This window comes from Paracoccidioides brasiliensis, assembly GCF_000150735.1.
Source record: "Paracoccidioides brasiliensis Pb18 unplaced genomic scaffold supercont2.2, whole genome shotgun sequence".
NCBI lineage: Eukaryota > Fungi > Ascomycota > Eurotiomycetes > Onygenales > Ajellomycetaceae > Paracoccidioides > Paracoccidioides brasiliensis.
This window is the reverse complement of record NW_011371359.1, coordinates 1,418,674-1,445,936: the sequence shown is the minus strand read 5'-3', so window position 1 is coordinate 1,445,936 and position 27,263 is coordinate 1,418,674. Positions and strand designations below refer to the sequence as shown.

The 27,263-nt window shown below is 46.1% G+C and overlaps 14 protein-coding genes across 14 annotated transcripts; 7 read left to right on the top strand and 7 right to left on the bottom strand.

Annotated features, from left to right (window-relative positions):
- Positions 1-266: 266 nt before the first annotated feature.
- Positions 267-1,421, bottom strand: PADG_01648 (uncharacterized protein; the record flags this gene model as incomplete). The annotated part of the gene is made up of 3 exons (XM_010759230.1): positions 267-506; positions 629-1,062; positions 1,124-1,421. The coding sequence occupies 3 exons, from the start codon at positions 1,419-1,421 to the stop codon at positions 267-269; spliced, it is 972 nt and encodes a 323-aa protein (XP_010757532.1).
- A 1,795-nt stretch (positions 1,422-3,216) lies between these two features.
- Positions 3,217-3,477, top strand: PADG_11293 (uncharacterized protein; the record flags this gene model as incomplete). The annotated part of the gene is made up of 1 exon (XM_010759550.1): positions 3,217-3,477. The coding sequence occupies one exon, from the start codon at positions 3,217-3,219 to the stop codon at positions 3,475-3,477; it is 261 nt and encodes an 86-aa protein (XP_010757852.1).
- A 683-nt stretch (positions 3,478-4,160) lies between these two features.
- PADG_01647 (mitochondrial 54S ribosomal protein YmL24/YmL14) lies at positions 4,161-4,772 on the bottom strand (the record flags this gene model as incomplete). Its single annotated transcript, XM_010759229.1, has 1 exon — positions 4,161-4,772. One exon carries the CDS (start codon positions 4,770-4,772, stop codon positions 4,161-4,163), a length of 612 nt encoding a protein of 203 aa, XP_010757531.1.
- Positions 4,773-5,258: 486 nt separating this feature from the next.
- On the top strand, positions 5,259-6,846 carry PADG_01646 (RuvB-like helicase 1; the record flags this gene model as incomplete). The annotated part of the gene is made up of 4 exons (XM_010759228.1): positions 5,259-5,402; positions 5,487-5,706; positions 5,777-6,324; positions 6,382-6,846. The coding sequence occupies 4 exons, from the start codon at positions 5,259-5,261 to the stop codon at positions 6,844-6,846; spliced, it is 1,377 nt and encodes a 458-aa protein (XP_010757530.1).
- Positions 6,847-7,417: 571 nt separating this feature from the next.
- Positions 7,418-9,170, bottom strand: PADG_01645 (uncharacterized protein; the record flags this gene model as incomplete). Its single annotated transcript, XM_010758707.1, has 2 exons — positions 7,418-8,026; positions 8,148-9,170. The coding sequence occupies 2 exons, from the start codon at positions 9,168-9,170 to the stop codon at positions 7,418-7,420; spliced, it is 1,632 nt and encodes a 543-aa protein (XP_010757009.1).
- Positions 9,171-10,127: 957 nt separating this feature from the next.
- PADG_01644 (v-SNARE protein VTI1) lies at positions 10,128-10,980 on the top strand (the record flags this gene model as incomplete). Its single annotated transcript, XM_010759227.1, has 3 exons — positions 10,128-10,307; positions 10,413-10,828; positions 10,893-10,980. 3 exons carry the CDS (start codon positions 10,128-10,130, stop codon positions 10,978-10,980), a joined length of 684 nt encoding a protein of 227 aa, XP_010757529.1.
- A 370-nt stretch (positions 10,981-11,350) lies between these two features.
- On the bottom strand, positions 11,351-12,418 carry PADG_01643 (uncharacterized protein; the record flags this gene model as incomplete). The annotated part of the gene is made up of 1 exon (XM_010759226.1): positions 11,351-12,418. One exon carries the CDS (start codon positions 12,416-12,418, stop codon positions 11,351-11,353), a length of 1,068 nt encoding a protein of 355 aa, XP_010757528.1.
- A 707-nt stretch (positions 12,419-13,125) lies between these two features.
- Positions 13,126-13,977, bottom strand: PADG_01642 (Fe-binding Fe/S cluster assembly protein ISA1; the record flags this gene model as incomplete). Its single annotated transcript, XM_010759225.1, has 2 exons — positions 13,126-13,163; positions 13,233-13,977. 2 exons carry the CDS (start codon positions 13,975-13,977, stop codon positions 13,126-13,128), a joined length of 783 nt encoding a protein of 260 aa, XP_010757527.1.
- A 793-nt stretch (positions 13,978-14,770) lies between these two features.
- Positions 14,771-17,346, top strand: PADG_01641 (uncharacterized protein; the record flags this gene model as incomplete). Its single annotated transcript, XM_010758706.1, has 8 exons — positions 14,771-14,854; positions 14,939-15,061; positions 15,141-15,221; positions 15,283-15,436; positions 15,501-15,613; positions 15,679-16,013; positions 16,078-16,488; positions 16,551-17,346. 8 exons carry the CDS (start codon positions 14,771-14,773, stop codon positions 17,344-17,346), a joined length of 2,097 nt encoding a protein of 698 aa, XP_010757008.1.
- Positions 17,347-18,260: 914 nt separating this feature from the next.
- On the bottom strand, positions 18,261-19,569 carry PADG_01640 (uncharacterized protein; the record flags this gene model as incomplete). The annotated part of the gene is made up of 4 exons (XM_010758705.1): positions 18,261-18,475; positions 18,584-18,968; positions 19,069-19,300; positions 19,406-19,569. The coding sequence occupies 4 exons, from the start codon at positions 19,567-19,569 to the stop codon at positions 18,261-18,263; spliced, it is 996 nt and encodes a 331-aa protein (XP_010757007.1).
- A 1,008-nt stretch (positions 19,570-20,577) lies between these two features.
- PADG_01639 (uncharacterized protein) lies at positions 20,578-21,174 on the top strand (the record flags this gene model as incomplete). The annotated part of the gene is made up of 1 exon (XM_010759224.1): positions 20,578-21,174. The coding sequence occupies one exon, from the start codon at positions 20,578-20,580 to the stop codon at positions 21,172-21,174; it is 597 nt and encodes a 198-aa protein (XP_010757526.1).
- Positions 21,175-21,891: 717 nt separating this feature from the next.
- On the bottom strand, positions 21,892-22,491 carry PADG_01638 (uncharacterized protein; the record flags this gene model as incomplete). The annotated part of the gene is made up of 1 exon (XM_010759223.1): positions 21,892-22,491. One exon carries the CDS (start codon positions 22,489-22,491, stop codon positions 21,892-21,894), a length of 600 nt encoding a protein of 199 aa, XP_010757525.1.
- A 1,436-nt stretch (positions 22,492-23,927) lies between these two features.
- On the top strand, positions 23,928-24,518 carry PADG_01637 (uncharacterized protein; the record flags this gene model as incomplete). Its single annotated transcript, XM_010759222.1, has 1 exon — positions 23,928-24,518. The coding sequence occupies one exon, from the start codon at positions 23,928-23,930 to the stop codon at positions 24,516-24,518; it is 591 nt and encodes a 196-aa protein (XP_010757524.1).
- Positions 24,519-25,570: 1,052 nt separating this feature from the next.
- PADG_01636 (4-hydroxyphenylpyruvate dioxygenase) lies at positions 25,571-27,030 on the top strand (the record flags this gene model as incomplete). The annotated part of the gene is made up of 3 exons (XM_010759221.1): positions 25,571-26,262; positions 26,369-26,533; positions 26,604-27,030. The coding sequence occupies 3 exons, from the start codon at positions 25,571-25,573 to the stop codon at positions 27,028-27,030; spliced, it is 1,284 nt and encodes a 427-aa protein (XP_010757523.1).
- Positions 27,031-27,263: the final 233 nt, after the last annotated feature.

The following is a 27,263-nucleotide window of genomic DNA, read 5'->3' as shown; positions in this document are numbered from 1 at the left end:
GCAGAGAGCTTCAGTGACACACACCTTTCAAGCTTTCGAATCCAGTTCTTCTTTCTCCTTATTTCACTTGTATATCTGAATTTAAATAAAGAAACTGTCATACATACTCAAAGCGAAAACGCAAAAGCCCTTTTATGCAATATCACCTAAAGGAAGGAAAGGAAAAAAATAAAATAAGAATAAAAATAAAAATAAAAAGCCAGCAAAAACCATAATGCCATGCAACGAAAGAAGAGTAAGTGAAAGGAAATAGTTAGTAATGAGTATCATATTTTCGCGTCATTTGTGTTCCTAGCCCATTTTGTCCAGAAAATCTCCATCTGCTGTTCGCAGGTCTTCTGGGCTTCGGGAGCGTCGCAGCCCAAAAACCGAACAACGAAGTCTCCATCATTAAATAGGCTGTCTGGCGTTAATGAGGGGGATTCAGGAGTGTAGGAGTTGAAAATACGCTGTGGGACAAGAGCAAGTTTGGCAAGGATGGTGGGATGCCATTGGATGATGTGATCCTGGTAAACAGATCACAGAAAAACAGGAGAAATTATTAGTAAAATGTTGATGTCGAGTTAAAAACAGGGAAAAAGGAGAAAGTTCAAGGAGGAATGCTGCATATAGGAACATGGACACCTACCAGAGCATGTGTCTCTGCCTTTGCAAATCGATAACTCCGATATAACGGATCAAACCACGCATCCAAGAAGTATAGGGCCCAATCTGTTCTTCGTAGAATGAAGCTGCCGGGACTTAGGCTTTCCGCATCCTGGCTGATGATGAAATCTACATCATTCCCTGAAAGATGGCTGAATGTCCTGATGATGCTATCCGGTGGCACGACCGACTTGTCCTTGATCATAATGGATTCAAGCCGTGTCTTATCGAGGATGTGGGAAGTGAGGGAAAGAGATGGGTTCATTATGAGAGCATGGGCCGACAGGTGAAAGAAATGAGTCGCCTTCGGATACAAGGTATAGGCATGGCGGAGAGCGGGGAGTATGGCCCAGCTGCGGGGAGCATTGTCTAGGTATGGGAAGTAATCTTTCGCACTCGCGAAGAAGTTGACATAGCCTGTTACAAACCTGTTAGCATGCCGTGACTGCCAAGAAGCTCGCATTGATGTTATTCCTACCATGCCTCTTAGCATAGTCCTCTCTGTTTTCCTTAATGCGTTGGATATACTTGTCGCTGAGGTTCTCCTCGTCAAGAACCGTGACAACAACGATATTCACTGGCCCAGTTGGAACTGTCTCCTTGGAGGTGGTACTCGATGACGAGAAAATTCGGGAAACGAAGAATACGAATGTGAAAAAAACAACACCCAATACAGCGACTGTTTTCAACTGGCGGCGACGGATTGCAGGCGAATGTGAAGCCCGCGTGTATGGGGGATTATACGACGCTTTTCGCGGGGGCAGAGCGAACTGCATGTTGCTTGAGATATTTTCGGACCCAACGGTTCTCCCAGCTCCCAGGAATGCTGGGAGGTAACAACTATGAAGTCCTCCTCCTGAACAACCCTGACATACGGACTCCCTCTCTCTCTCTCTCTCTCTCTCTCTCTCTCTCTCTTTTTGATCTTCGCAATTGTATTGTGGTTCGAGTTTCCAGGAGTTCACTTGGACTTGAACGACCGTTATCAAAGGGCAATCATGAGATGAACCAAGGTCTCGGGGCGGAATAATGTCTTCCGGCGCATCTTACAGTGGCGGGGGCGGAAGGAGATTGGATGAAAAGTCTCCACTTATTTGATTTAGGTTAACTAACGTTATCCACGAGTTGTTACTTATCTCCTAATTTAACTTAACTCATCCACTCAACGCGCAATTATGCCACCAAGTCGCAATTAGAATTTTCGCAATAAGAATTTTAGGAACTCAACTGAGATGGAGGGAAGACTTGAACTCGCAATAAATGCTATTAACAAGCAAGATATATCGTCAATTTCTGATGCCGCGCGTCTTTTTGAGGTGCCTCGTTTCACTCTCAGTCATAGACAGAATGGTCGAACTGCAAGAGTGAATTTACGCTCAAATTCATTTAAATTGACTGAGCCTGAAGAGAATCTGTTATTTCAGTGGATTCTTGGCCTGGCTAAACGAAGATTACCCCTCCGGCCGGCATTTGTTGAGAATATGGCTAATCATCTTCTTTCTCTACGGCATTCCACCACTACCCCTCAACGCGTGGGTAAGAACTGGGTTTACAAGCTGATTAAACGCCGTACGGAGCTCTAATACCACTATTCCAGACGCTATAATCATGATCAGGCTAAGTGTGAGGATATAAAGATTATTCAGGATTGGTTTAAGACCTTGGGGGAATACAATTGCTGAGCATGGAATTCTGCCAGAAGATATATACAAATTTGATGAGACTGTCATTACAATGGGACTCTGCGCCACTACTAAGGTTCATTACTAGTAGTGAGTGCTATGGCCGGGCTAAGCTTCTACAGCCTGGAAATCGCGAATGGGTGACTGTGATTGAGGCAGTGAATGCCTCTGGATGAGTGCTACCACCATATATCATTCTCAAAGGGCAGAGCCTGCAGGAAGGCTGGTTTGAAGGCTTGCTATATAACTGGAGGCTGGATGTTAGAGCCAACAGTTGAGCCATGGATGAGATAGGAATCAAATGGCTTACTAGGCTGTTTATTCCTGCAGCAAAGCCACGTCAGGTTAGCAGTTCTATTCTTCTTATCCTGGACGGGCATGGCAGCCATCTTACACCGGAATTTGATCAAATCTGTAACAACAAATGGAATTATTACGCTCTGCATGCCTCCACATTCATCACTTCATTTGCAGCCTCTAAATGTGAGCGTTTTTCCATTGCTAAAGCGGGCATATGGTGACTTGGTTGAACAGCGAATGCGGCTTGGAATCAATGCCATTTGAAAGGTTGATTTCTTAGAAGCTTATCCTGCAGCCCGTATGGAAGCTTTCAAAGCTCAGAGCATTCAGAATGGCTTCAAGGCTACTGGAATAGTGCCATTTCAGCCTGACTATGGTATCCAGCCGCTGAATATTCAGTTCCGCACTCCTAACCCCTCACGCAGCAGCTCTAGCAATTCAACCACATCCTGGGTGCTTCAAACACCTAGTAATCCGCGGTAATTGCACCAGCAGTTAAAGGGCTTGTGGAAGGTCAATCTCAAGGCTTAGTGGAAGGCCTTGACCAAATTATCAAGGCTTACAAATATAAGATAATTAAACCACCATCATGAAGAAGCAGTACCAGAATATATTCAACGCAAATGAGATAGAGAAACAGAAACACAGAAGATCTACGCGCAGAATTCAACAAGCAGATGGAGGTTTAACTTGTGAAGAAGCTCCGAGTCTTCAGGTTCAGCCTGCTGAGCTTGCTGAGTCTGCTGAACAGCTGAATATTCAACCCCGCAAGCCTCCGCCAACTGAGCCTGCAAGCAATTGCGGCGCTCTTGGGTATACAAGAATAAGATCTCAACCTAGCGTAATTTAATTTAATTTAATTGGGTGTTGTAGTGGGGAGATATTTGAATTAAAATCTACTTAGTTGGGATACGGTGATTTGGCTGCTCACTCTGTGGATTACGTTAACTAATTCCAGTTAACTAGTTAACTAACTATAACTAGTTAGTTATTAAAGCTGAGTAAGATTGTAATTGGCAACTCTAACATGGATGCAATTTCATGGCCTGGTTTGGAGAATATTAACATTGGGAAATGAGCTTTGGTTTAATGTTGTCTCACGTCATATATCCAATTCATGGTTTGAATATAGAGAATGAAAAAACCCTACTACATTATCAACCAGACACAAATCTATGGGCTTCTAGCTATGCTTCTCTAGGTTGCAAGTGCAATGTGAACTTCTCATATTATTTAACACCTCGCAGACGGCACAAGGAAAATGGAATTGGTTAAGGGTAAAAGAATGATTGCCATAACATCCAAAAAAAATATACAGTCTAATGTACATACATTCCATCACCTTGTAGCAAGGGCTGGGGCAGCAGCCAGGGAAAGGGATATATATCTTCCAGGTAATCGTACGTATAATTCCCATCCCAATGGATTTTCCTGTCGTTTATAGTAGTTCGAAGTAACAAGGCATTTTCATACAAGAAAACACCTCCCTTCAGTTTGGATGATGCCAACATACAAAACTAAACAAGCAACCACTTATTGCACAGATTGCTCTGAGGAGGCTGGTATCTTATCCTGCGTTTGCTGCGGTGCCTGTGACTCCAATTCGGCAGCCGCCCTCAATCCCAGTGCCTTTTGTTCCTCTAGAAATTTCTCCCTCATTGCCTTTGACTGCATGACTTTCCACCGCAATTTCCACCCGAAAACGCCTAATTCCTTTATTCTGGCGGGCTTATCGCCCAAGAGGTACTGATCCAAGCCGCCCACTTTCTTAATCGTTCTCAGCACGCGATGTGTAACTTTTAGTTTCAGCGTCGTCCCCAAAGCCTCACTGTAGAGCTCCTCGTGGCGAACGTTAGGTTTCCACGTCCTTCTCGTCTTTCCCTTATTTCGTCCCTTGGAGATTTTGTTTCCAAATTGGATTGTCGACCCGCCGTAGAGACCGCTGTTTGCTTGTTTGAAGTAGAGGGAAGGGCCGTAAGGATATTCCGGGGGATCTCCAGAAAGAGATTCAAAATATTTGTCAGGATCTATGATAGTTGACTGATTTGACTGAGAGCGTCTGGGGTACAAGGAAAGGCCGCGGAATGTCTGGAGGAGGGAGGAAGGGCGGGAGAAAGAGAAGGGTTTGGCAGTGTGGAGAGCCATTGTCAGACCATGTGGTGCTGAAGCTGACGAATTGCAGTGTTCGTAGTAACTGGAGGTGTGGCTGCCCTCCCCACAAGCCGTACACTGGTCCTGGGGGATCGCTGGTAGATGTGCAGGTTTGCGGTGGGATTGTTTGCAGTGCCAGGTCAGAGTCTTTTCCTCTAGCCGGTCGTTGTCTGTTGCTGGTGACTTTTCCCCAGGCCGATGCCACTAGGCTTTATTTGGATTATTGAAAATCTAGTTAATTCTGGGGGCATTTGGTTGTTTAGCTAAGCAACAATCAACTCTCAACGCTGCAAGAACCGCAAAACTATGCTCGACAACGGCTCATTTGAACAGCTTCAATATCGACCTTAATGACCTAATTTACGTGCTCTTCACTGACATCTCATTAGCTTGTTACTGTCCACTTCTCTTACTTTCTACCTGATCTGTGAAATTCATTAACTGATAGCTGTCTGCGCTCAGCAGAGACTCTCTCCCACCATGGTCCAGATCAGCGAAGTCAAAGGAAACTCGCGGGAGAATAGAACTGCTGCACATACACATATCAAAGGGTTAGGCTTACGGCCTGATGGCACTGCTGAATCTACCGGCAATGGCTTTGTTGGACAGGCTGCTGCAAGAGAGGTGCGCTTCTATACCTCTATTCGTCCTTGTTTCTGCCGCTGTACGCTCCCTAGATCCGAACTTACCACTGTGCATTTTGTTTAGGCCTGCGGCGTCGTAGTCGATATGATTAAAGCGAAGAAGATGGCGGGGCGAGCAGTGTTACTCGCGGGTGGCCCAGGAACTGGTAAAACGGCTTTGGCGCTGGCTGTGTCTCAAGAATTGGGGACCAAAGTACCCTTCTGTCCCATCGTGGGTAGTGAGGTGTTTTCAGCGGAGGTCAAGAAGACAGAAGCGCTAATGGAGAATTTTCGAAGAGCAATTGGTATTGATTATCTACCTCATACCGATTGTATATTACCTGTTGAGTTCTCGTACTAAGCTTGCTCTGCTAGGACTACGAGTACGCGAAACCAAGGAGGTATATGAAGGAGAGGTGACGGAGCTTACTCCAGAAGAAGCAGAGAACCCATTGGGGGGCTACGGACGAACGATAAGCCATCTGATTATCGGACTCAAATCATACAGAGGAACAAAGAAGCTACGTTTGGATCCTAGCATCTACGAAGCGATCCAGAAAGAAAGAGTAACCGTTGGAGATGTCATATATATTGAAGCCAACACAGGCGCTTGCAAACGCGTCGGGCGATCCGATGCATACGCCACCGAGTTCGACCTGGAAGCTGAAGAATACGTCCCCATCCCCAAGGGCGAAGTCCACAAGAAGAAAGAGATCGTACAAGACGTCACGCTTCATGACTTGGATATCGCCAACGCGAGACCGCAAGGCGGCCAAGATGTGATGAGTATGATGGGCCAGCTCATGAAGCCTAAGAAGACAGAAATCACAGACAAACTGCGCCAGGAGATCAACAAAGTTGTCAACCGATACATCGATCAAGGAGTTGCTGAGCTTGTTCCTGGTGTTCTATTCATCGATGAAGTACGCTTCTCATTCGCAGTAAAAAACTGACAAGTCTAGTTGTGCTAAAATTTCCAGGTCCACATGCTCGACATAGAATGCTTCACCTATCTCAACCGCGCCCTCGAATCCTCCATCTCCCCCATCGTCATCCTCGCCTCAAACCGCGGGAACACCGTCGTACGCGGTACAGGCGACGTAGTCGCTGCACATGGCATCCCACCTGATCTCCTTGCCCGCCTCCTGATAATCCCCACACACCCATATAACCCCGAAGAGATAAAAACCATAGTGCGCCTGCGTGCCAAGACCGAGGGTCTGACCATCAGCGAGCCCGCGCTGGAGAAAGTGGCTGAGCACGGGAGTAAAGTGAGTTTACGGTATGCGCTGCAGTTGTTAGCGCCTGCAAGTATTCTTGCGCGGGTGAATGGGAGGGCAGGCGGAATTGAGGAGGCCGATATTGCGGAGTGTGAGGATTTGTTTATTGATGCGAAGAGGAGTGCGAGGATTGTGTCGAAAGGGGATGAGGTGTTTCTTTCGTGATTTTTTATTTTTATTTTTATTTTATTTTATGTTTTAAAAAAACCTATGCTGTTATTCTTTTAACGTTCGGAGGGTTCAATTTTTACTTTGCCTAGAATTTTCCTCTTTGGGCATTGTGACGGTGATTATTTATTCCATTTGCCCGCAGAGCTATTCCTGTCAGATCGCCATTCGTGTGCTTGTCAGTGTTAGCCATTATTTTCCATACCTCTATTCTTTTACAAAAATCAAGCGTCGTGGGATAAAAGGGATGCGAATCGTGGGAATGAATTAACAATAACATATACATGAAAAACATGAGATAATTTCACAAAGTATACTTCGAAACTCACTCCTCCGCCCCGTGTATGCATGGCAATACTCTCATTCTAGTCCATAGATGAACCGGGGAGGGGTCAGGTGTTTTCGAGATGTAGGTAAGTGTCTTCTGCAGGAGCCCAAGAAATGCGTGTGACGCAAAAGCAGTCAACATGAGCGCCCAGAGTAGCTATAAATCTTGAAGAGACAATACTGCATTAACGCACGAATAACGCTTTGAAAAGCTATGGCTGTGCCCATGGCAAACTTCATACTAAACATCCTTCTTCATCCACACACCGTATCTCCCTCCCCTCTCGACTTTCATGTCTCTCATCCTCCACCAAGCCATCTGGAAATAAAGAACTACCCGTCTCACGATGCCCAAGATCCAATAAATAACCAACACCACCCTCAAAAGAAATCTCACCGGCATATCTCTTAGTTTCAAGTCAGAAACTTTCATGCCTACAACCGAAGATGGGTCTTCAGCCATGACCCCGAACGGCAATTCAGCACCTAGATGATCCACAGCGACTTGAAAGGCACTTCTAACGGCATCCTCGTAACGACCATACCCAGTCCACGGGCCACAGTAACTCAGTCTACGTGTATTTTGGATTTGGAGGAGTATTTTCTGCGATTCCAGTGCTCGATTGTTGAAGATGAAGCGGGAGTATTCCCATATCCCCTGTACACGGAGTGGGTGGAGAGGGGAGATTGGATTAAGAGTAATTAGCACAGGACCATATGTGGCTTCTGGAATGCCTTGCAGTCGATTCATGTAAAAGGATGTACAGAATTGGCTGTTGTCAGTGGAACTGATGGGGGATTTCGTCATGTGGTTAAAGGTAGCCCAGACACGTTTTCGTTTCGGCACGAGCTACGAGCATAATAACACTGTTAGACAGACTATCGAAGCGTTGAAGCGGCAAGTGAAAGTGTTCATGAGCTTCGCTTGGGATTATAACCAGCGCAACGTTGAGCTAGGAATAGGAACTCACCGTAGTGTCAGAATGGAGGATACCAACGGTCCTTACCGATTGAAATCCGCTCAGAACTTGTATCTCCTTATCAGTCGCGCTCGCGGAAATCATCCTCAAAGCTTCATGAGCGGAGGTTGCTATGATGACATGGTTAAAATCTTCTATTTGCCCTCCACGTTCGACCTTAAGCCAGCCCGATTTATGGCTTTGGTTAATCGATTTTACTGTGGTATTGAGATGAATCCTTTCAGGAGGTGCAGATTCAGTAATCATTGCCTCGAGTTCATTTAGAGGGTCCCTTACAAACATCCACTTTGACCAAAATAATGAGCTTCGGAGAAGGTTGCAGTCCGCCAGAAAATGTAGAAGGAGCGCAATTGGCAGCTCAAGAGCATCCCTTGGATTATAGACGTTCCAGAGTACGGCAATCAGCGGGACTAGGTAATTATCACGGAAGGCATTTGAATATCCCTCGTTAGCCAAAAAAGTGCCAATGCTCTTTTGCGACTGTGGGCGACTAGAAGTTTTGCTGGCCCTTCTTTGTGTCCGAGGTCTATTCCTTTTGGCGCACTGTTCATTCCTCAGCAAATCCAGCGCGAAATAGTTGAATTTCGCAATATCAATGAGCATTCTCCACATGTCCAGCCGTAGCAGGTTGCGAGAAAGAATGGCGAAGAGCGATGAGCTTCGCCATTCAAACGAGTCCTCAAGTCGGGACGAGGCGATCGAAAATTCGGTGTCGTGACAAGGAATCTGAAGTTCCCGCAGAAATGCATATAGATTTGCTGCTCCCCGAGTGAGTTCCTGAGACAAGCTCCAGATAGAGAGCAACTCACGTGAAGTAGAAGCTTTGAAACAAGCAAGTCCAGAATCGACCCCGATTTGGTATCCTTTCTCCTCATACTGTACCAAGTGAGTGAGCCCCCTCAACCTGCTCGCAGCTTCAAAAAGATGGACCTCATATCCTGAGTCTTTCAGAGCCCAGAAGGCAGCAAGGCCGGAACATCCACCGCCCACAATAGCTACCTTTTTCGAAGCCATTATGACATGTAGCATAGATACCAGGAACAGATGAAATAGGTCATCCAAAAATCAGACTAGCAAGCCAACAAGACAACGGTATCTTGCATGACTCGCCGCCCGGTCATGGACAGGGTTCCACTGATTTGAGTGATCTAGCGTGACTTGATTCTGCAACCTGTCAGTGGTAACTAATGATCTTCTAAAAAAGGGTAATTGCTCTACGTCAGGCAAAAATTTGATGCAGGGTGAAGCGGGGCATTCTTTGGGAACAGCCAAATCCTACTGCTGATAGAAGTTTTAAGAACGAGGATGATTTATTAGGGTATGTATCAACAGCGAGGGAGTTACCCCGGCATAGATCTGCAGGGAGCCAAGTGGATTGCAGAAGGGAGGGGTTTTCAGTGGAGAAAAGGGTGCCAATTTCTCATCCAACTTCCACGAGAGCAGGATGTCGCTGCGGATGGATGGCATCGTCTACCGTTCAAAACCAGAGAATCATCACAGCTTCGACTTGCAAGATGGATGTTGTCTAAAGTCGGATGTCAAGATTTCTGGCTCGACACAACTTGGTCACGTGGGAACCTAGAGTGCGGTACTTTTGGGGTACAAATAACACAGGCATATTTTTGCTGTAGAAAAGTATTTTTAGGCATGCATTTATCCGTTCTTGGCGGCTTGGGGAAACTTTGGTCATCGTCATCAGCATCACTCTATCAACTCCACTACAACATCCACCGCGAAAGTTCAATATCACAGCAGGGACCGGTCGATTATTTCTCTGGGGGGAAGAAGCTATCAGGTTGGGGGATTGGGAATTCATCTCTTCATATACAATCTGCGAGGCCAAGGGCTTCCCCAGCCACCTAGACGTCCTTCAAGACATCGACGGACCGACCGACCGAACCTAACACATCCATCCATCATCTCCTACAATATCCGCTTCTTTGAACAGTCATTTACCAATATATATAAGCAATGGCGAGCCCTCTAAATACAGATGCTGGCTCAGAGCTGTTCAGTGGCTACGAAGCCGAGCTGAAATTGATACAGGCAGACCTGAACCAGAAGCTCGATCAGATAGCGGAAGCCACGGGAGAGGAAAGGAAGTCAGCCATCAGACAAGCGGAGAGAGCTTTGGATGAGGCCATGGAACTGGTAATTTTTTAACCAATATTCCCTTTTTGTCGCCGTGACCCTCGCTTTCCTGCTTCTTGCTCAGATGATAACTGAGCACTAACACATGATCATGATGAAACGTAGCTAGATCAAATGCGTATAGAGAAAGAGAATATCCCCTCAGCAGCGCGCTCGAAAGTGAACACCCGTTTCCGCAACTTTGTAACAGACATCGACGACATTAAACGCACACTTAAATCCCTCTCTGATGACCGCAGAGCTCTATTTGGCGATAGATATACGGACGACCCCAACGGCGTAAACGACCACCATCTAGAGCAGAGACAGCAACTCCTATCCGGAACTGAACGTCTCGAACGGAGTTCTGCTCGCCTGAGGGATAGTCAGAGAATAGCACAGGAAACGGAGGATATCGGACGGAATACCTTGGCCGATCTATACGTCCAGCGCCAGACTATCGAACACACCAGAGCTGGCTTGCTGGAAAGCGAAGGCTACGTGGATCGGAGTGTCAAGACGCTGAGGGGGATGGCTCGTAGGTATTACATCCTTTATCAAACCCCCAAAATGAGAGTCGCGTGCATAGCTAATCAAGCAAAATAGGATGGCTACGAATCGGGTGATTACCATCGCCATAATAACCGTGTTGGTCCTTCTTATCATTGCTGTTGTATATAGCAAGTTCCGCTAAGCATTTTCTGTTTTTTTTTTTTTTTTTTGGGGGGGGGGGTGTTTGTTCTTGGCGAACTGTTGCTCTTTTGCTTGCTCTTACGATTACTATCGAAGTGGTTAATTATTTTTGTGATCTTGTATGATACGGCAATACCTTATAACTACCGCTTCTATAGCCCTGTTTATCAGATGAGATGATTCTGACAAGCCAGTCGGATTAACAATATATCAATAGTTGACTTTATTATTATAACCCAAACAATCCAACACCGTGGGTATCTACCATTTATCAAATCCATGCCTCCAGCTTAACCAAGGGAGCAAAAAACGCCCATATAGACATGGTCATATGCATATATAACAGATCCAGATATCTTTCCCACCCACATTTAATTTAAAATCCTCACAACCCCAAACCCAAGATTTACAACAACCCCAACGAACACGGCCAACCCCTTCCTCCAACTCCAAACTCCCTGTTCCCTCAACAACCACAACCCACAACCCACAGGCCAAAAGAACCCCATCACAGAGCCCCATAACATATCATCCAACGCCCCCGAACTCCCCCCAACCACGTCATTCGAAATTCCACCACCAGCACCGGGCCCTCCACCCCCACCTAACGTTTCAGAACCCCCCGCAGGACCCCCCTCATCCATCCATATATCCTCCAGTCGCCGCAGCTCCGCACCAGATGGCATTGTATCTGGAGTATGCGACAGGGACTGCAAGGCGAGAAACTGCGACCGGAGCGCAGAGACTTCTGCAGGCGTGAATCCAGCTTCCAGCAAGCGGTCGAAACCCCTAGGTCCGGCGGTGAGAGGTTGCTGGCTGGTATTACCGCTGCTCTGGCCATGTGCAGCGGAAAGGGCACCAGGTAAAGTAGGGGCCGCGGAGGTAGACGATGATAATGGCGAAAGGGAATTTGGAGGTCCGAGGAGAGAAACATCTACTTCCGCCAGCCCTGATTTCTTTTCTCCCTCTCCTCCCCCATGCCCGTGTGATTCACGAATTACCTGCGTCAGCCGCGCTTCGGCCTCCAACTCTGCCGCGGACAGAATAATATCGCCGACTGAGCAGTGTATGTATGTCCGGAACGGTGGTGTTGGCGGTTCGCGGACAGGAGCTTTACCTTTACCATTGCATTTGTCTTTATCATTCAGGTAGTCTGCATCTCGTGGAGGGGCAGGCGATTTATCTCTTGTAGGTTGTGAGGCGATGTTTAGGGCGGAGGCGAGGGAGGAGGAATCTTCCAGTGCTTTGCCAGCATAGATGAGGCGGAGGCGGTGAGTTGAGAGGTGCTGAGGGAGACGTTGGCGGATAAGTTGTTTGAGGCCTGCGGCTGTCAGGCGGGCTGGTTCAGGGATTTCGAGGAGGACGTCTGGTATTGAGGCGGAGAAACGAATTGTGAGGAGACAGAGGTCGGTGGGTAGGAGGGATGTGTGGTCTTCCATCGTTGGCAGGAGCGGTTTATGTGTTTTTGATAAGTCTCTGGTGTATTTGTAGGTAAGGTTGCTGCTTTTGTTATATCATCATGAATCTCACGGTTCGTTGTTGATAGATTAATCTAAATGGATCTCCAACTTTCATGGAATGCCAATATAAGTGTCACGTGATATAGGTTACTGCAGGAATTGCCGAGGTCACGAAATGGAAAACCTCGAGAGGATGTTTATCTGAGTATGGTCATGTCTAACGTTTTAAAGATTTTATATATTCCAGGGGCTCATGCACACTTAGTTACCTTTTCAGCAAAAGAGATCGTCGCATGCCAAGTTTTGCCATCCAATAATATCAACAGTATTCAACCAGATACCAAATGATAACTTTCAGGCCAACACTGAAATTGTAACAATAATGACAAAAAACTTCTTGACGACACCATATCAGCGTGGCATGTCACTCGTTTCCCTATATTTGCTCAGACTTGCTCCTCTAGAACGAGCTATGCTACACATCGCAATCGGTGTAGAAACGGGTATATTCGAATGCCAATATTAAACCGCAAAAAAAAAAAAAAAAAAAAGGAGACCATCATGATATGAACAAGGTGGGAGGTTCCAAACCCAAATTCCAGAGGTTTATCCACCTAACAAAAACAACGCCATTTAATGCACCTATAAAACAAGTCCGAATATCCAAGTCTGTACTCTGTAAAGTATTACACCATGAAGGATTCGCCGCAGCCGCATTGGTCCTCTGTTTATTGTTAGAAAGATATTTTTACTTCCCTATGTCTTTGCGAATTTGAAGACCGTATGAACTTACTGATGTTAGGATTTTTAAACACAAAACGGCTCGCCAACTTGTCTTCCTGCCAGTCCATCTCAGAACCAATGATGCTGAACAAAGCCTTGCTGTCTACCAAAATCTTAACTCCATCTTGTTCCACCACTTCATCAAACGGCGCAGGCTTATCCACATATTCGAGATTGTAGGAGAGGCCAGAACACCCTCTATTCTTCACCCCGACTCGAATCAGCTTCGGATCAGGCTGGTCTATCAGCTTACGTAGGTGCGAGACCGCTTCTGGTGTGATGGTTAGAGCAGCTTTGCGCGCCTTCAGCCTGCTGCGGCGCGCTGCTTTCTTAGGTGTCTGGGACTGATCAGTTTCTGAAGGAGGGGACGGAGGAGCGGACGCTACCGGCGTTGACTTCTGGGGTTCAGATTTGGGGACACCGATGCTTGATTCTTTATCAAATCGATTGGTTATTGACGGCTGGGGTTGTCCTGCAGGTCTTGATTGCCATTTCCCGTGGAGCACGAGATAGCCATCAGCGATTGAGCTGCCCGTTACCCCTGTGTTCCGAGGAGGCGGGAAGGATTCTGGGAGGGTGTAGGGTTGATATGCGGTTTCGATCTGCAGTTTGCGCTTTGATGAGTCACAGGATGAGCCGTACGAAGAGAATGCTCGGAGCCTCAGAAGACATATCCGTCTGGGCAGCTGAGCTGTAAGTGGTTTGAAAAGACAAGATGATGTCACTGTTGGGTGAACCGCAGAACAGAGCGACATGGTCGTATGCGGAGAGAGAGGAAACGAAGTCGCAGGGGGGTTGGAGGGCCCTATGAACATATATATATATATATATATATATATATATATATGTATATGTATATCTATCCCGGGAGCTTTTAAGAAAAGAGGGAAGGACTACTAGATCTGGTACGCAGGAGAACATCTGATGAAATTTGAAGCTTAGGATAAAAACTTGTCAACATTAGTAAGTAAAGATGAAGTGACATCAAAGGTTCCGGGAAAAGGCCGGCCCGAAAGTCACGCCGCTTGGCAATGCACTAAACTGGCCAATCAGAGTCCTCGGGTTTCAACTCGGTTCTGGTGGGTGGGAGATTGTTGGGCGGTACGGATTAACTGTTGCCCCGGTGGCATGTTGCAGCCAGCCTCTCATATTGGTTTAAAGATGGTTACGGGTGGCCGAAGGGGGATGACTCATCGACATCTCCCATTAACCTGCGCAGCAGTAGGTATGATTCGTCCAAATGGCTCGTGTGACTTCCAAGGTTGCGGCGGCTGAATGCTCAGACCCCGTGTTCCAGGGGTTTGACTTTGTTCTTCCCTGGTTTCTCTCGATTTTTTTCTGCTTCTCGGGGGGTCAGATATCATTGGCTGAAGTGGCGCTATTGCGCGGCTACGGCTGACAAATCGGCGGCTATTGAGTGACAACCGAAATATGCTCGACGCAACTAAACCGTCGAACGTGGTTTAAGAGAATGTTGGAAGTTAGCTGTTGGCATAGTGTTTGAACGCTCCCATCTAGGCGTTTAGATAGCCCGTCTTCCACAACATCATGGAAGCCTCTCCCCTAACCCAGCAGTCCAGACCTGACACCTTTCAGCCTAAGATCGTCAATCTTTACGAGACTCTGTTTCTTGTATGTTCACTTCCCGTGTAAATTTCCAAATTTGCTGTGAGTAGTTTAAGGAGCCCAAAGTAGCCTTCTTCTGACTGCCTCTAGAACCCTGAATTCATAGAACCATCTGAAGGCTTTTGGAGGGAATTCTTTCTTCTTCCCCCAGAGAGGCAACGCTTAAGCGATATCCTAGACGGCATCAGCCCTGATGGTATCTTACAGATCTATGTATGCGCTAATCTACATGTATATATATACATATATATGTACACATACATGTTTCGGGTTCGACTAACGTAACTTCCAGCTTCACACCCGACAGCTATTCACCAGAGCTATAAGAGAAGCAGCCTCTGACAAATATCCTTCAAATCTGCATGCTTTAGAGGTTAGCACAACTGTATTCTCCACGTCCCGCCCAAAAAGGACTTACTGAGTGTTTCGAATAGACCTTGACAACTTTCTTTGGTGTCATCTTAACTAAGAAGTACACCAACCCGAGTTCTGATATCATCACTGTTCTTGCTGGCATCGATGAAGTCGACCATGTTATCACCGACTTTGTTACCGCGCTGGATGGTATCATACGGAATGGAACTAGCAGTATAATAATTCCAGTCAAATGTTGTGATACATTTTAGAAAATGACTAATTTTATCATGAACAGTTGAGATCCGTATGAAGGCTATTGAAGCCGCAATATCAATGACCAGCGGGGGTTATAAAACGAGTCTCATCTCGTATTTTATGCATCGGGATATTTTCCCTGTCCTGATGAAGGTTCGGCGCGAATCTAAACATTAATGTCGCCACCCAAGACAGCATATATGCTGACTATAGTTCAGTTTATTCATGATTCGGACTCTCGCACCCTAGTTTTTGAGCCATTTGTCCTCTTGGGTCTTTTATCAAACTATAACAAGTTTGAGTTCCAAAACCTTTACCAACTACGACTTGATGATTTTGTGAACGAATCTACGATTCAGAAAATAGTTAACGGGGCGGGTGCAACATGTATTGCTCTGCGGAACGGCTATGTTGCAGTCCGCGATGATCTCCCAGAAGGTTGGAACTTGAGTTCAACCTTGGCCTTTTTCGGGCTTGGGATTTTGGCGCCTGGTCGTAGGGCTCGGGCACAGCCATTAACGCCAGAAGAAACCAAAGCACGATTTGGAGCTTTGTAAGTTTGTTCCTTACTCGATATGAGCCTTGGAGAACAGCGGTTTCTAACAGCAAAAGAAAAGACCTGCCCCGGAAGCGTCCATACTATTGGCTATTTATGATTTTGTCAACGCAAATAAAATATTTGGCTTCAGCTTCGTCACGTCCATGCCCGAAAAGCACTCTGAAGAGTCGCCATTTTCTAGTTTTCTCTCGCTTTCATCATATCTACTTCAGCATGCCTATCGATCAACTAGAGTTGCTCTTTATGCGGAGACCAATCTTTTCTCCCTACGCATTCTTGTAGAAGACCCTTTTCTGTGCAAACAGATTTGTAGCGATGAGATGAAACGCCCTGTGCGACTCTGTCGCCAACGTGCACCATATCTGCCCCTGATTCAGGGGGACAGAATCCTTGCAACTGTCATATTCGATATTATGATTGATACTATTAACCACAATCTCCGCAGGGGGCTTGACGTCAACCTATATTGGTATTACCCAAAATCTACGCCCCGTGTATGATCGAAAAATGTACTAACCCATCGGGAAACAGCCACACCATCTCCATCCTCCTCCGCCTCCTAACATACGTCTCCTCAAACAAAACGCGCCTCACTTACCACTGGTCCGAGCTCTGGCGGACCCTCGCAACCCTCACCCGCTTCCTAGCAACCTACTCCACAGATCTCCTTTCAAACCCCCAAACCCACAACCTTGCCGCCTCCCTCATCGACTTAATCGTATTCTGTATTTCCGCTGGCGACACTTTCCTCCCCGACCCAGCCTCCTATGATGATCTCTTCTACAAAGTCGTCGAGACGGGTCCCATTCTCACCCGTTTCAAGGAGATATATAAACCCTCCTTCTCCCCATCAGCACCAACGTCAACCCCACCAAAAACAACAGGAGCAAAAGTTCCCTCCATCCCCACTCCCACTCCCACCCCCAGCTCCGCCGCCCTCTCCATCGATACCCTCATCAGCGTAGCTTCCCACTTCCACTCCCTTCTCTTCCTTGACGACACGGACAAGAAAACATCACCCGCACCGACAACGACAACACCTACCACTACCACCGACCCTGCCGCCGCTGCCGAAATCCTAACCATGGGCAAGAAGAAAAACCTGAGTCCTCGTGAAGTGCATCAGATTATCAAGCAGGGGTATGACACTCTGAGCATCCGGTCTCAGGAGGGATTGAACCTTTGGGAGAAATGGCGGGAGTCGGATTGGAAGTCGGAGTTGAAGCGCATTGCACGCTGCGCGGTTGAGGATGCGAGAGTCGTTGTGGTGTCGAAGGCGGGACAGGCGCCGGTGCTTGTCGATACAAGTCTGAGCAGTAGTAAGTAAAATAGGGGAGATTGGTTGGGTTTTCTTTTGAGGGAGGGTTGCTTAGAACGTTTTCCTGGTGTAATGCGATTTTGATGTGGTTGAGGTTGTAATTATAGATGTTTCAGAGATTTTTTGCTTCTCTTCATTGTCATTTTTTTTTTATTTCCAGAAACTGTGATAGTCTGGTATGTGGTAGGTGGCGTATGGCCAGCTGGAGATGTCCTGTTGGCCGTTTTCTTTTTTTCTTCTTCGGGATTGCTGCATAGGAAATTTGTTGTCATATTGAGCATTCATTCATTCATTCATTCATCTGCGGGTATAAATTGAGAAAAGAAAAATATATTTGGAAGCTTCTAAAGGAGAGAAAGAAAAGAAACAGCTTAGCTTTCAATGCTTAGTCTAGAGATGAATGATTAGCTTACACAGGTACCAAAGTGCCAAACATGACCACCAAAAGAAAGGCAAGGACTGAAAAATAATATATAAAATAAAACAAGAAAGAAATAATGAGATAATGAATATTAAAAGAGTACGGACTATCCTGTGGTATCACCACAGTCAAATGTTGATTGATGTGTGTGGTGGCAAGTTGAGTGAGATGAAGTGATCCAACTTCAACCAGAAGGCAAGATTGAATTGCACTCAACATCTATCCCGTATAATGACTTGAAAGAGAAAAACCATCTCCCAGAAACCTCACTGAGGTTATTTTGATAAACATCTCTCCCCTCTCCCCTCTGACATCGCCGATCCAAAAAGCAATATCTTATGATATCCCCATCCAGTAAAAGTTGCTGCAAATATCTCATCCCGGGGGAAAGGGGGGGGAATGAAGCACAGACACGCCAGCTGAACTGCTAGGATGCATCAAATGAGAGCCCCTCAAACATTCTATTGGGGTATCTACGGTCCAAATCTTGAATGAAACGGTATTAAAATAGGTGGGAGGTTGCGGTTCCGGGCCGATCCAGGTTCGATATGCATTTTACCTTATCAATATATTCGTTGTCGGGGCTCTTATATTTAATTGCGAATAACCTTTCAGAATTCCTACTCATCCATATTGCCAACTTGGAGAGCTCTTCGCGCAGACGGTTAGTGGACTGTTGGCTAAGATTAGTCTGGGCAAGTAATTCTGGTAGTGAGGCTGTGGAACAAAGGTGTTAGCGCTACGTAGAGGGATATAAATGCGATCAAAAATGCAAGCCGGACGCAGACAGTTGATGAGGGAAATTGGAGGAGAATTATATCTTACCGAATAATCTTGCTAAGTGTTCTGCCCCATATATATCGCATGGTCCCTTATCGACGTATCCTTCGGCTCCTGATTCCCATTTCTTCCGCAGGACGAGATATTGCTCTCGTTCAAAACGATATAGCAGCAAGCGACCTAAGCACTTGTCAAAGTATTCTCTGACGCCAGCCAAAACTTCCTCGAGTACATCCACTTCAGCCGAGGTAGTTCGTTTGGCCTTTTCTTCCTCGAAATAGGTGGCGAGGATCTTGTTGACAGGCATTTTTGCAGGAAGTGGTACCAGTTGCAGGTTCTTGGTGACATTTTCCCAGTCATCTACAAGAAGTGCTTTGAGGTTATCAGGCATCACTATCCTGATGGATGGGCGTGCATTAAACTGTTCCTCCTGTGGCAAATCGTAAGCTAAGACGTCACACAAATCGATGATACGACCGTTTTCACAGGCTCTACAACATGAATAAAAAATTTTTCTCTTTTCTTCATACCTTTTCAATTTCCGCATCTCGTGATCGTTTGGTACCTCTGGCAGGGGCAGAGGACTGCGTCTCTTCACTATTTCGATTAGAGTTTGCGTCAGAGCTAATTCGTTTCTTCGCTGATGTCTGTTTGGCCCGTTGACGAAGAGCCGCTTCTACATCCCGACGGAGCGTGGCCGCAAGCTCCTTATTCTCTTCGGTTGCCTTGCGTAGACGATCTTGTAGAACCCAGTCATCCCATCTATGGCATTTTTGTCAGCTATGCATCGGGAATCACACAAGACCACAACACAACCAAAAACGAAAGAAAAATTCGAATGAAACAAAACTTGGACAGGGCACATACGTATTCTTCCAGCCCTTGTAGTGAACCCGATACTCGTGGGGACTCCTTCTGTCCTCTGGATCGGTCAACCTGACCTCAAGAATCTTTGCCTCGTAGAGAATTTCATGATGGAAGCAGAAGACCTTCTCATCTTTATGATAGACTGGGTGGTTTGCTGGCGCCATTGATTGTAATTGGACACCGAAAGAGATGTCCCGTCCTAGGTCACAGGCGCTTGAGCCCTTTTAAAGACCTTCTTGCTGCCCTGGTACTTAGGGCGTAATAACGGATGGAAGGATCCGGGATGAAAGGCTTTTAAAAGCCAACAGCAGATTTGACCCTCAAAAACAAGGCGAGAGCAAAACGAACAATGTCGCAAAGAACAAGTGATAGAACAAGGTTATTGCAAATAACGAAGCAGACTCCAAAAAAAAAAAAAAAAAAAGCAGAAAATAAACAATCAAACCAATCAGACGGATTCCACGACGTTGGAAAAAAGTGCGGCCAACTGGACCAAGGAAATACAGCAGGGAGACCTCGCTTTAAAAGAGCAATTTCCAAATCCTCATGGGAACAGTTACACGGGAGGAGAGGAAACGTCGTTCTTAATGAACCCAAATCAAGAATCGAGCGTAGAATGTCCAAGATTGTCCTGCGTGTCTTGCTCAACCGCAAATGTTCAGTTCAGACATCAGCGATATTGGACGGAAGTTGGTGAGAGAAGAACCGAACTGCCTGACTTTGGACACTCGCCCCCTGGAGTGCAACCTGGGGGAGGCTCTTTACACGGTCACGCGATGGTATTGACTGTATTGTAAATTACACACGGCGTATTTTTTTACCTTAAAACGCGTTGCTAGGATGACTAAGATATTATGTCCCAAAACGTAGTTTCACCTTTTTAGCAAACGACAACAACGACAAACATCAAATGCGTCTTCCAGCTTCTGAGCCACCCATTATCACTGCTGTCTGAGCTTTCTGACTTTGATATATAATTCCATCTTGTGTCTTATTTGCTTGCTGTTACCATTGCATACGTGCCGTGAAGACACGTCGTGCGTAATTAACCAGCCTGGCTTGACAATTTCCTTTTAAGACTCATTGGAAGGAAAAGTTGATTCTGTTGAACCTTTGTCCACGAGCTATTATTCTATCTTTGTAATAATCCAATCCTGTTGGACACATTTATAATGCCCCCTTCAGAGGAGTCAATTCTGACAAATTTCTTGCTCTCCCCGTCACCACTACCTACTATTATCTCTCTGGAAAAATTTACAGATTTGTTTCCAAGGCGTCTCCGATCCCATCCGCAGATCAGGGTCTTATATCGTGAGCTGCAACATATTCGCGCTCAGGATCTGGATCTTGTACGGGAGAATATCGACAGGGAGTTAAAGAAGGGCGAGAGGCAAAGAGAAGAGCTCAGAATCGCAAAACAAGCAACCGGAGTAAGCGGACTGGACAAAAATGACAAACTAGAAATGGACATAGCCATCCAGCTTTTTGGCCAAAAGGAGCCAACCATTTCCGCCGACGATATGCACACCTTGTCGTCCCTCCTGCCGGAGATGGAGAATGCTCGCGCTTTGATGGAAAGGGAAATTAAAGCCGCTGATGCGGAATCTCAGCGCATCTTTGTGGAGCTCACTTCTACTGTCGGGGAATTAAGTGAACTGCGTTACGGAAAATTCAACAAGCCCGCTGGCGTCGCCACCAACGCTGTGGAGGAAGCGATCAGGGGCCTGAAGGAACTTGAATCTGCATGCAGTCCATCCAGACCAAACTGATAGGACCACTATATATGGGTCTCCCCCGTTTGGTGCTTTCGACTCATATCATTCCCACCAAAATATTTTGGTACGCAAACCTTAACTGAATATACCCCACATGAGCAGAGCATGGGTCACCCACAGAGTGAATCGTGCAGGACACCAATCTGCAGTTTTCAAGCAAGGAAATCCCAAGTGCGATAATCCCAAAATTGCCCAACTTTTCGGGATTCGGGGTGACGATAAAATGATAAACGAAGTTTGGCTAAAATGGAAATATCTTCTAGATAAATGGCCAACAAAGAGCGTTTCCGCCCTCCCAAAAAGATTTGTCAAGGATCACAGTGGGTACAGAGTATGTTTGCTATTCAAACCACATAAATCTTAACGATAACTCTCCCTGAGTTGCCCCATACAAATCTCCTCCAACTCCCTTCTGAAAATGCTCAGACAAACACGGTCATAAACTCGTGCCATCAACTAAAACCCAAAAGAAAAAAATGAAAAGCAGCCATGAAACGTCAATTCCAGCCCAAAAATGCCCGTCCCAGAGAATGCATCAACGTCTGCCTTGCCAATCCTACGTCCTCTTTCAATATTAACGACAAGTTAGTGCCGCAGGGGAAGTATGTTCGTCATTTAGGCAGGGTGTGTGTTTTTGTCGAAGGCTCTCCTCACCATTTCCTACCCTCTCTCCCTCTGTCCTTTCCCCCGGGTGTAATGTCGCGGTCTATTTTACATGTCTAGCTCCGCCAGTAGAGCGTTACCAATCCACTCAACCATCTCGCTTTGGAGATACTGAGTTTTGTAACTTTCTACTCCTGGCCTTGGTCGGCCGACTTCGTCGAAGGAACATTGCGTTAGTGGCGGCCGTTGCTTCCAGTTGACGGTTTCATTCCCGGGCCCGCGTGGCAATGGAGGAAATCGGGAGTATCCGGATTTGTTCCTGTCGTCACCCTCGTGCTTGAGCTCCTCGTGGCTGGGCCAAGGTGCAATGTTATGTGTGACGGGATATTGGCCCAGGGGCACCCAAATTGTCTCTCTTAAGAGGACTAAGGCCAGTCCATCGGATAGTTCCTTTCCTCCAAATACCGGGTTCACGAAGGTTTTCTCTGTACTCCCTCTCTCGGACGTCCGTTTTGTCTTGGCTTGTTTGAGAATACGGCTACGTTCCTCCTCCATCCTCGCGAGTCTATGGGCAATCCACTCCACAAAGGATTTCGGTGTGAACGGTGATTTTGGGGCGATACGCACCATAGAGTCTCTGACTTTTACCCAGGCCTCGAACTCCTTGGTCTCGTGCGACAACCATGTCTGAGAGGCCGTGTAACTCATTGTTATCGACTCTATCGGTCTATGGGTGGCTGTGAAAGATCTTCTTCCTTGAGGATGAGGGCGCGCTTCAAATAAACCTGCCCCAAAATCTGCTCGGTTATGGGGACTGTAAATTTGTTCCGAATTTAGCTTACCACATTCGCTAATGTATGATGGGAGTGCATGCAGTTGCCGCGAAATTGAATATTTCCCAGCCTACAGGCACCGTGGGTCAGATGTTCGAAGATCTAGTGTGCAAGATAGGCATTGTTGACTTCTTGGACAGCTCCTCAAACGCGCAGTCCTGAATTCAATAGAGGCTTAACCTCTCTCTTGAATGATCTGCTTCCAGACAGATGAACAGGTCAAGGTCTATATTCCTCAAAAGTGACTGGGATATGTTAGGGACGATTCAGGAACAGTGTTCATTAAACGACTCTGGTTAATGAACGCGAAATGAAATTCTTGTTTGAAGCTATGAAGGAATGTGATGAGATTTATATGTGTCTCTGGTTTCAGTGTTGTTTATTTAAAGAGACAACTGCTTCAGAAAGAGAAAGCTGAAGAGAGAAAAAAAAAGAGCAGTTAATGAGTTGAATGAGACTAAGCACAGAAAATCTTCTTAAGGAGAAAAATATGAAGCAGTCTTGTCAAAAACAATCAATGTGAAAAACAATAAATACCAACCCTAAGCTTTTCATAGCTGCTGTAAAATAATTCAGTGTTAATTCTCATTACACTTCTCGTACTGAACTCTTAAGAACTTAGGGATATAGATCTGAAAGGGTTGTCTATCAGCAACTTTCATTGTCTTGCAAACCTCAATTGCTTGCAAACAAGTTAACTTCAATGGCACTTGAAAATAGGGAGTCCCTCCTATAGCCAATGGAGCACACTGTTTGTCTCTTTGCCATCCCCTGTTTCTACCTCCAAGGGCATCCATAATGAGGCTCCTGAGGAGATTTCCGGGGGATGTTTCCAGGAGGCATATTCTATCTTCCTCCCTCTCCAGGGTAATTCCGCTCTTTGGAGGGTGTTCAGGGCGGGTTCCATTGGGACAGTATACATAGAGGCGTATAATACACAGGTTCTCAATATAAATAATGTATGTACACTAGACTCCGTTCAGTCGTAACTTTTCCAACATCAAAAGGGTTTTTTTCTGTATATCCATTTTAGTGTGGATTGTTATTCGCCCAGTTTCGGCAGAAGTTTGCCCCTTAACAAAAACGACGTCATACATTTGACGAGTTGCGTTATTATTCCTACAGCAACAACAGACATAAAAGCAACGAAAAAAAAAAAGAACGCAACAATGCATAGGTATCAAAGAAAGAGCTAGTTCAAGGGATATCAATACAACACAGCGGGTCGTCCTCTCTCGCCAAAAAGAAACTTCCTGCGCGTACTTAAACCCTATCTCCCGTGCTGCACATGCAGAAACGCAACTGTCCACCATGCCATCAGTCCGACTCCACCCCCCAAGCGAGAGCCGCAACAACAAACCAGACGTCAACCCACTCCCGCAACTGCTCCAAACACCATCTGGGCTCGCGATACTAGAGCTACAAGGCACGATAAACCTCCCAGTTTCCCCTGCCGCAATCGACCCAGACGTCCTTGACAAGGACCTTGCGTCTGGCGGACATTCCCAGTCGCCAACCCAATATGAAACACCCATCGGCCGTCTTATATTCCCGGACTACAATGATTCCATGGATAATGATCCCAGTGACCAATCCTGGATGAAGCGGGTCTATCTGTACGTTGGACGGCACCAGCGACTTACTGGAGAGGTCAAGAAACTCCAGAGGCCGTTGGCGGCTATACAGCGAAGCGAGGAGGGGGGCGACGATGTCCAGACAAGATCAAAGGCAAAATCAAACGTAAATTTGAGAGCGGAAGAAACATTTGGGGCGGAAGAAGGGAATGAAGAGGATGAAGACAGCTGTGATGAATTGGAGATTATCGACATAGTCAAATACAAGATCATCTTCTCGTCACGGCCGGAACCAGTTACTTCTAATGTGAGCGCGGGGGTTCTTTGACACACCGGTGCAGTTAATCAGTCAGTCGCTGCAGGTGTCTTGCGAAGTATTCATGTTGGCGATGGATTCCATTCTGGTCTCCATAAGTGAGGCCTCAACTGTATAACTACATATCAAAAATGTTCTTAAGATGTTGCTCCGCATGTATGCTATGTATTTCCCCCCTTTCTAATTGACTTATGTTTCCCCCCAGACAGAGAATAATTTTATTCCAAACACACAGCAAACAACTTTTTGCCAGAGACCTCTTATTGTTATTGTGGCATTTCAGTTATCACTGCTCTTTCATGCAGAAAAATGATCATAATAACTAATAGTTACTGCACTGGATGGAAATAATAAATTTCACACTCAGTCAGATGTATATATTCAAAATGCATCGATCATCTCACACAAACTTGCTTATTTTAAATAATTCGATCCTTTGTAGGAGTTTCAACTGATTATGCTTCAATAATCTCTTCCAATTCAAATGGCAATCCAGATCGCAGAATGACCCTGAACCACTGAGAACAGGAGCTCTATAACTACTCCTTACGCCGACAGTTTCCAGCTTGAAAATCAAAATATCAGCTACTGTGAGAACCTACAAAGCATCACTGTTTTTGTTCAGAAAAGTAAATATCCTTTCCTCTTTAAATGCAAAGTTTGCATTTTGCAGACTAAACCTTATTTAAATGTAGTTACCGTTCACCTTTTTTAATTCTCACTTTTTCTTTAGGTGTTGGACAGCCTGGATACATCTCGGAATTATGAACATATCGCCCTTTTACTACCAGACGCCCCGTTTACCACGCAGCGTGTGTGGCATAATTTTTGATTTGTATTTTGATTCCCTCTGGTGAAGTTACCATGTAGTCTTCAAACGCTTATACTGTCCAGTTGACGTCGTTTACTTAAATGCCAGATAATCCTCGGACCTATTTTAAGTCAGCCGCGCACATACGGAATTCTAGATATATCTCTCGCATTGTACCATTTCTTTCATCTGCCTGACTGTGTCAGAAGTACTCGATCGGAAATCCGTCGCCTGGGCATTCTCTTCCCATAATATGGCTCCCTCAATGCACTTCGATCCCCCCAATTCCGAGAACGGTGAAATATTCCCTTCCGCGCTTGGTCCAGAGTACTATGGGTTTGACCATATCACATGGTATGTCGGGAATGCGAAGCAGGCAGCTTCATATTTTATCACTCGCTTGGGATTCAACCAAATCGCATATCGTGGTCCGGAGACAGGGTCTCGCGCTGTAGCCTCCTACGTTATCACGAATGGCGGTGCCACTTTCGTCTTCACATCTCCGGTCTGTGGAAAATTGGGTGAGAACGAAATGGGCAGGTTTGGCATATCCAGCCACACAAAGCGGTTGCTTGATGAGATTCATGACCACCTGGAACGACACGGCGACGGTGTCAAAGATGTTGCCTTCAGAGTCAATGCACATGTCAGGTCCAAATGGGAGAAAGCCGTTGCTCATGGCGCGGTTTCGGTAATGGAGCCTGCGATTATCCATGGGGAGGAGCCCGGGAGCGGGGAGATAGAGGTGGCAACTATCAAATCGTATGGCGATACGACACATACCCTGGTTAATAGGGACAACTACCGTGGATGTTTCATGCCCGGATATGTGAGAGTGGATGCGGAAGATCCAATCAACGAGTTCTTGCCTGCTATCAATTTCATCGAAATTGACCATTGTGTTGGGAATCAGCCGTGGAATGGGTTGGATGAAGCTGTGAAATTGTAGGGAGCAAAATAGAGATTCTTTTCCCTTCCCCCCAACCCCCCCTATTCAAATGGGGTTTGCACAAAGGACGAAGTGGAAAAGTAGTTCTAATAATATATGCAGCTATGAAGACTGCCTTGATTTCCACCGCTACTGGAGTGTCGATGATAAAACCATGTGCTCTGAATATTCCTCCATGCGCTCCGTTGTCGTCGCTTCGCCCAACGAAGTCATCAAAATGCCCCTGAACGAACCAGCCGTTGGCAAAAAGAAGTCTCAGATCGAAGAGTAAGAAGTATTCATCTAAAATCCCCCGCTAAGAAGGAGCTTAAGCATGCCTAATATTAAACACATACAGATTCGTCGATTACTACAACGGCTCCGGCGTGCAACACATCGCCTTCCGCACACACGATATCATCAGTGCCGTAACCAATCTACGCAAACGGGGTGTGCAGTTTCTCTCTGTGCCCGCAACTTACTATGACGCGATACGTATCCGCCTTGCTGCCATTAATAAAACTGACTCCGAGGGCAACAATCCCAATAAACGGGGGAGTTTAGTCATCAACGAGAGCATAGACACATTGCAGAAGCTGAATATCTTGATAGACTTCGACGAGCAAGGGTACCTGCTCCAGATATTCACAAAACATGTGCTGGACCGGCCGACGGTATTTTTGGAAGTGATCCAGCGGAACAATTTTGATGGGTTTGGAGCAGGAAACTTCAAGAGTTTGTTTGAGGCTTTCGAGAGGGAACAGGCGGCCAGGGGTAATCTTTAGGCGCCTTTCACATCCCCTCCTCCACTCCCCCGCCTCCCTCCCCCTACCTTTTTTTCTTCTGGGAAATTAGAGTCTCTTAGGAGTCAGTTGAATGTAGGCTGCATAGATAGTTCATTATACCATATTCATGATATTGTATAAATTATGAGAAATGGAGTGTTTAAGCTTCTACACATGTATATACATACTTCCCATGCATGAAACAAGATTATATTGACAACACGCGCTCCAAA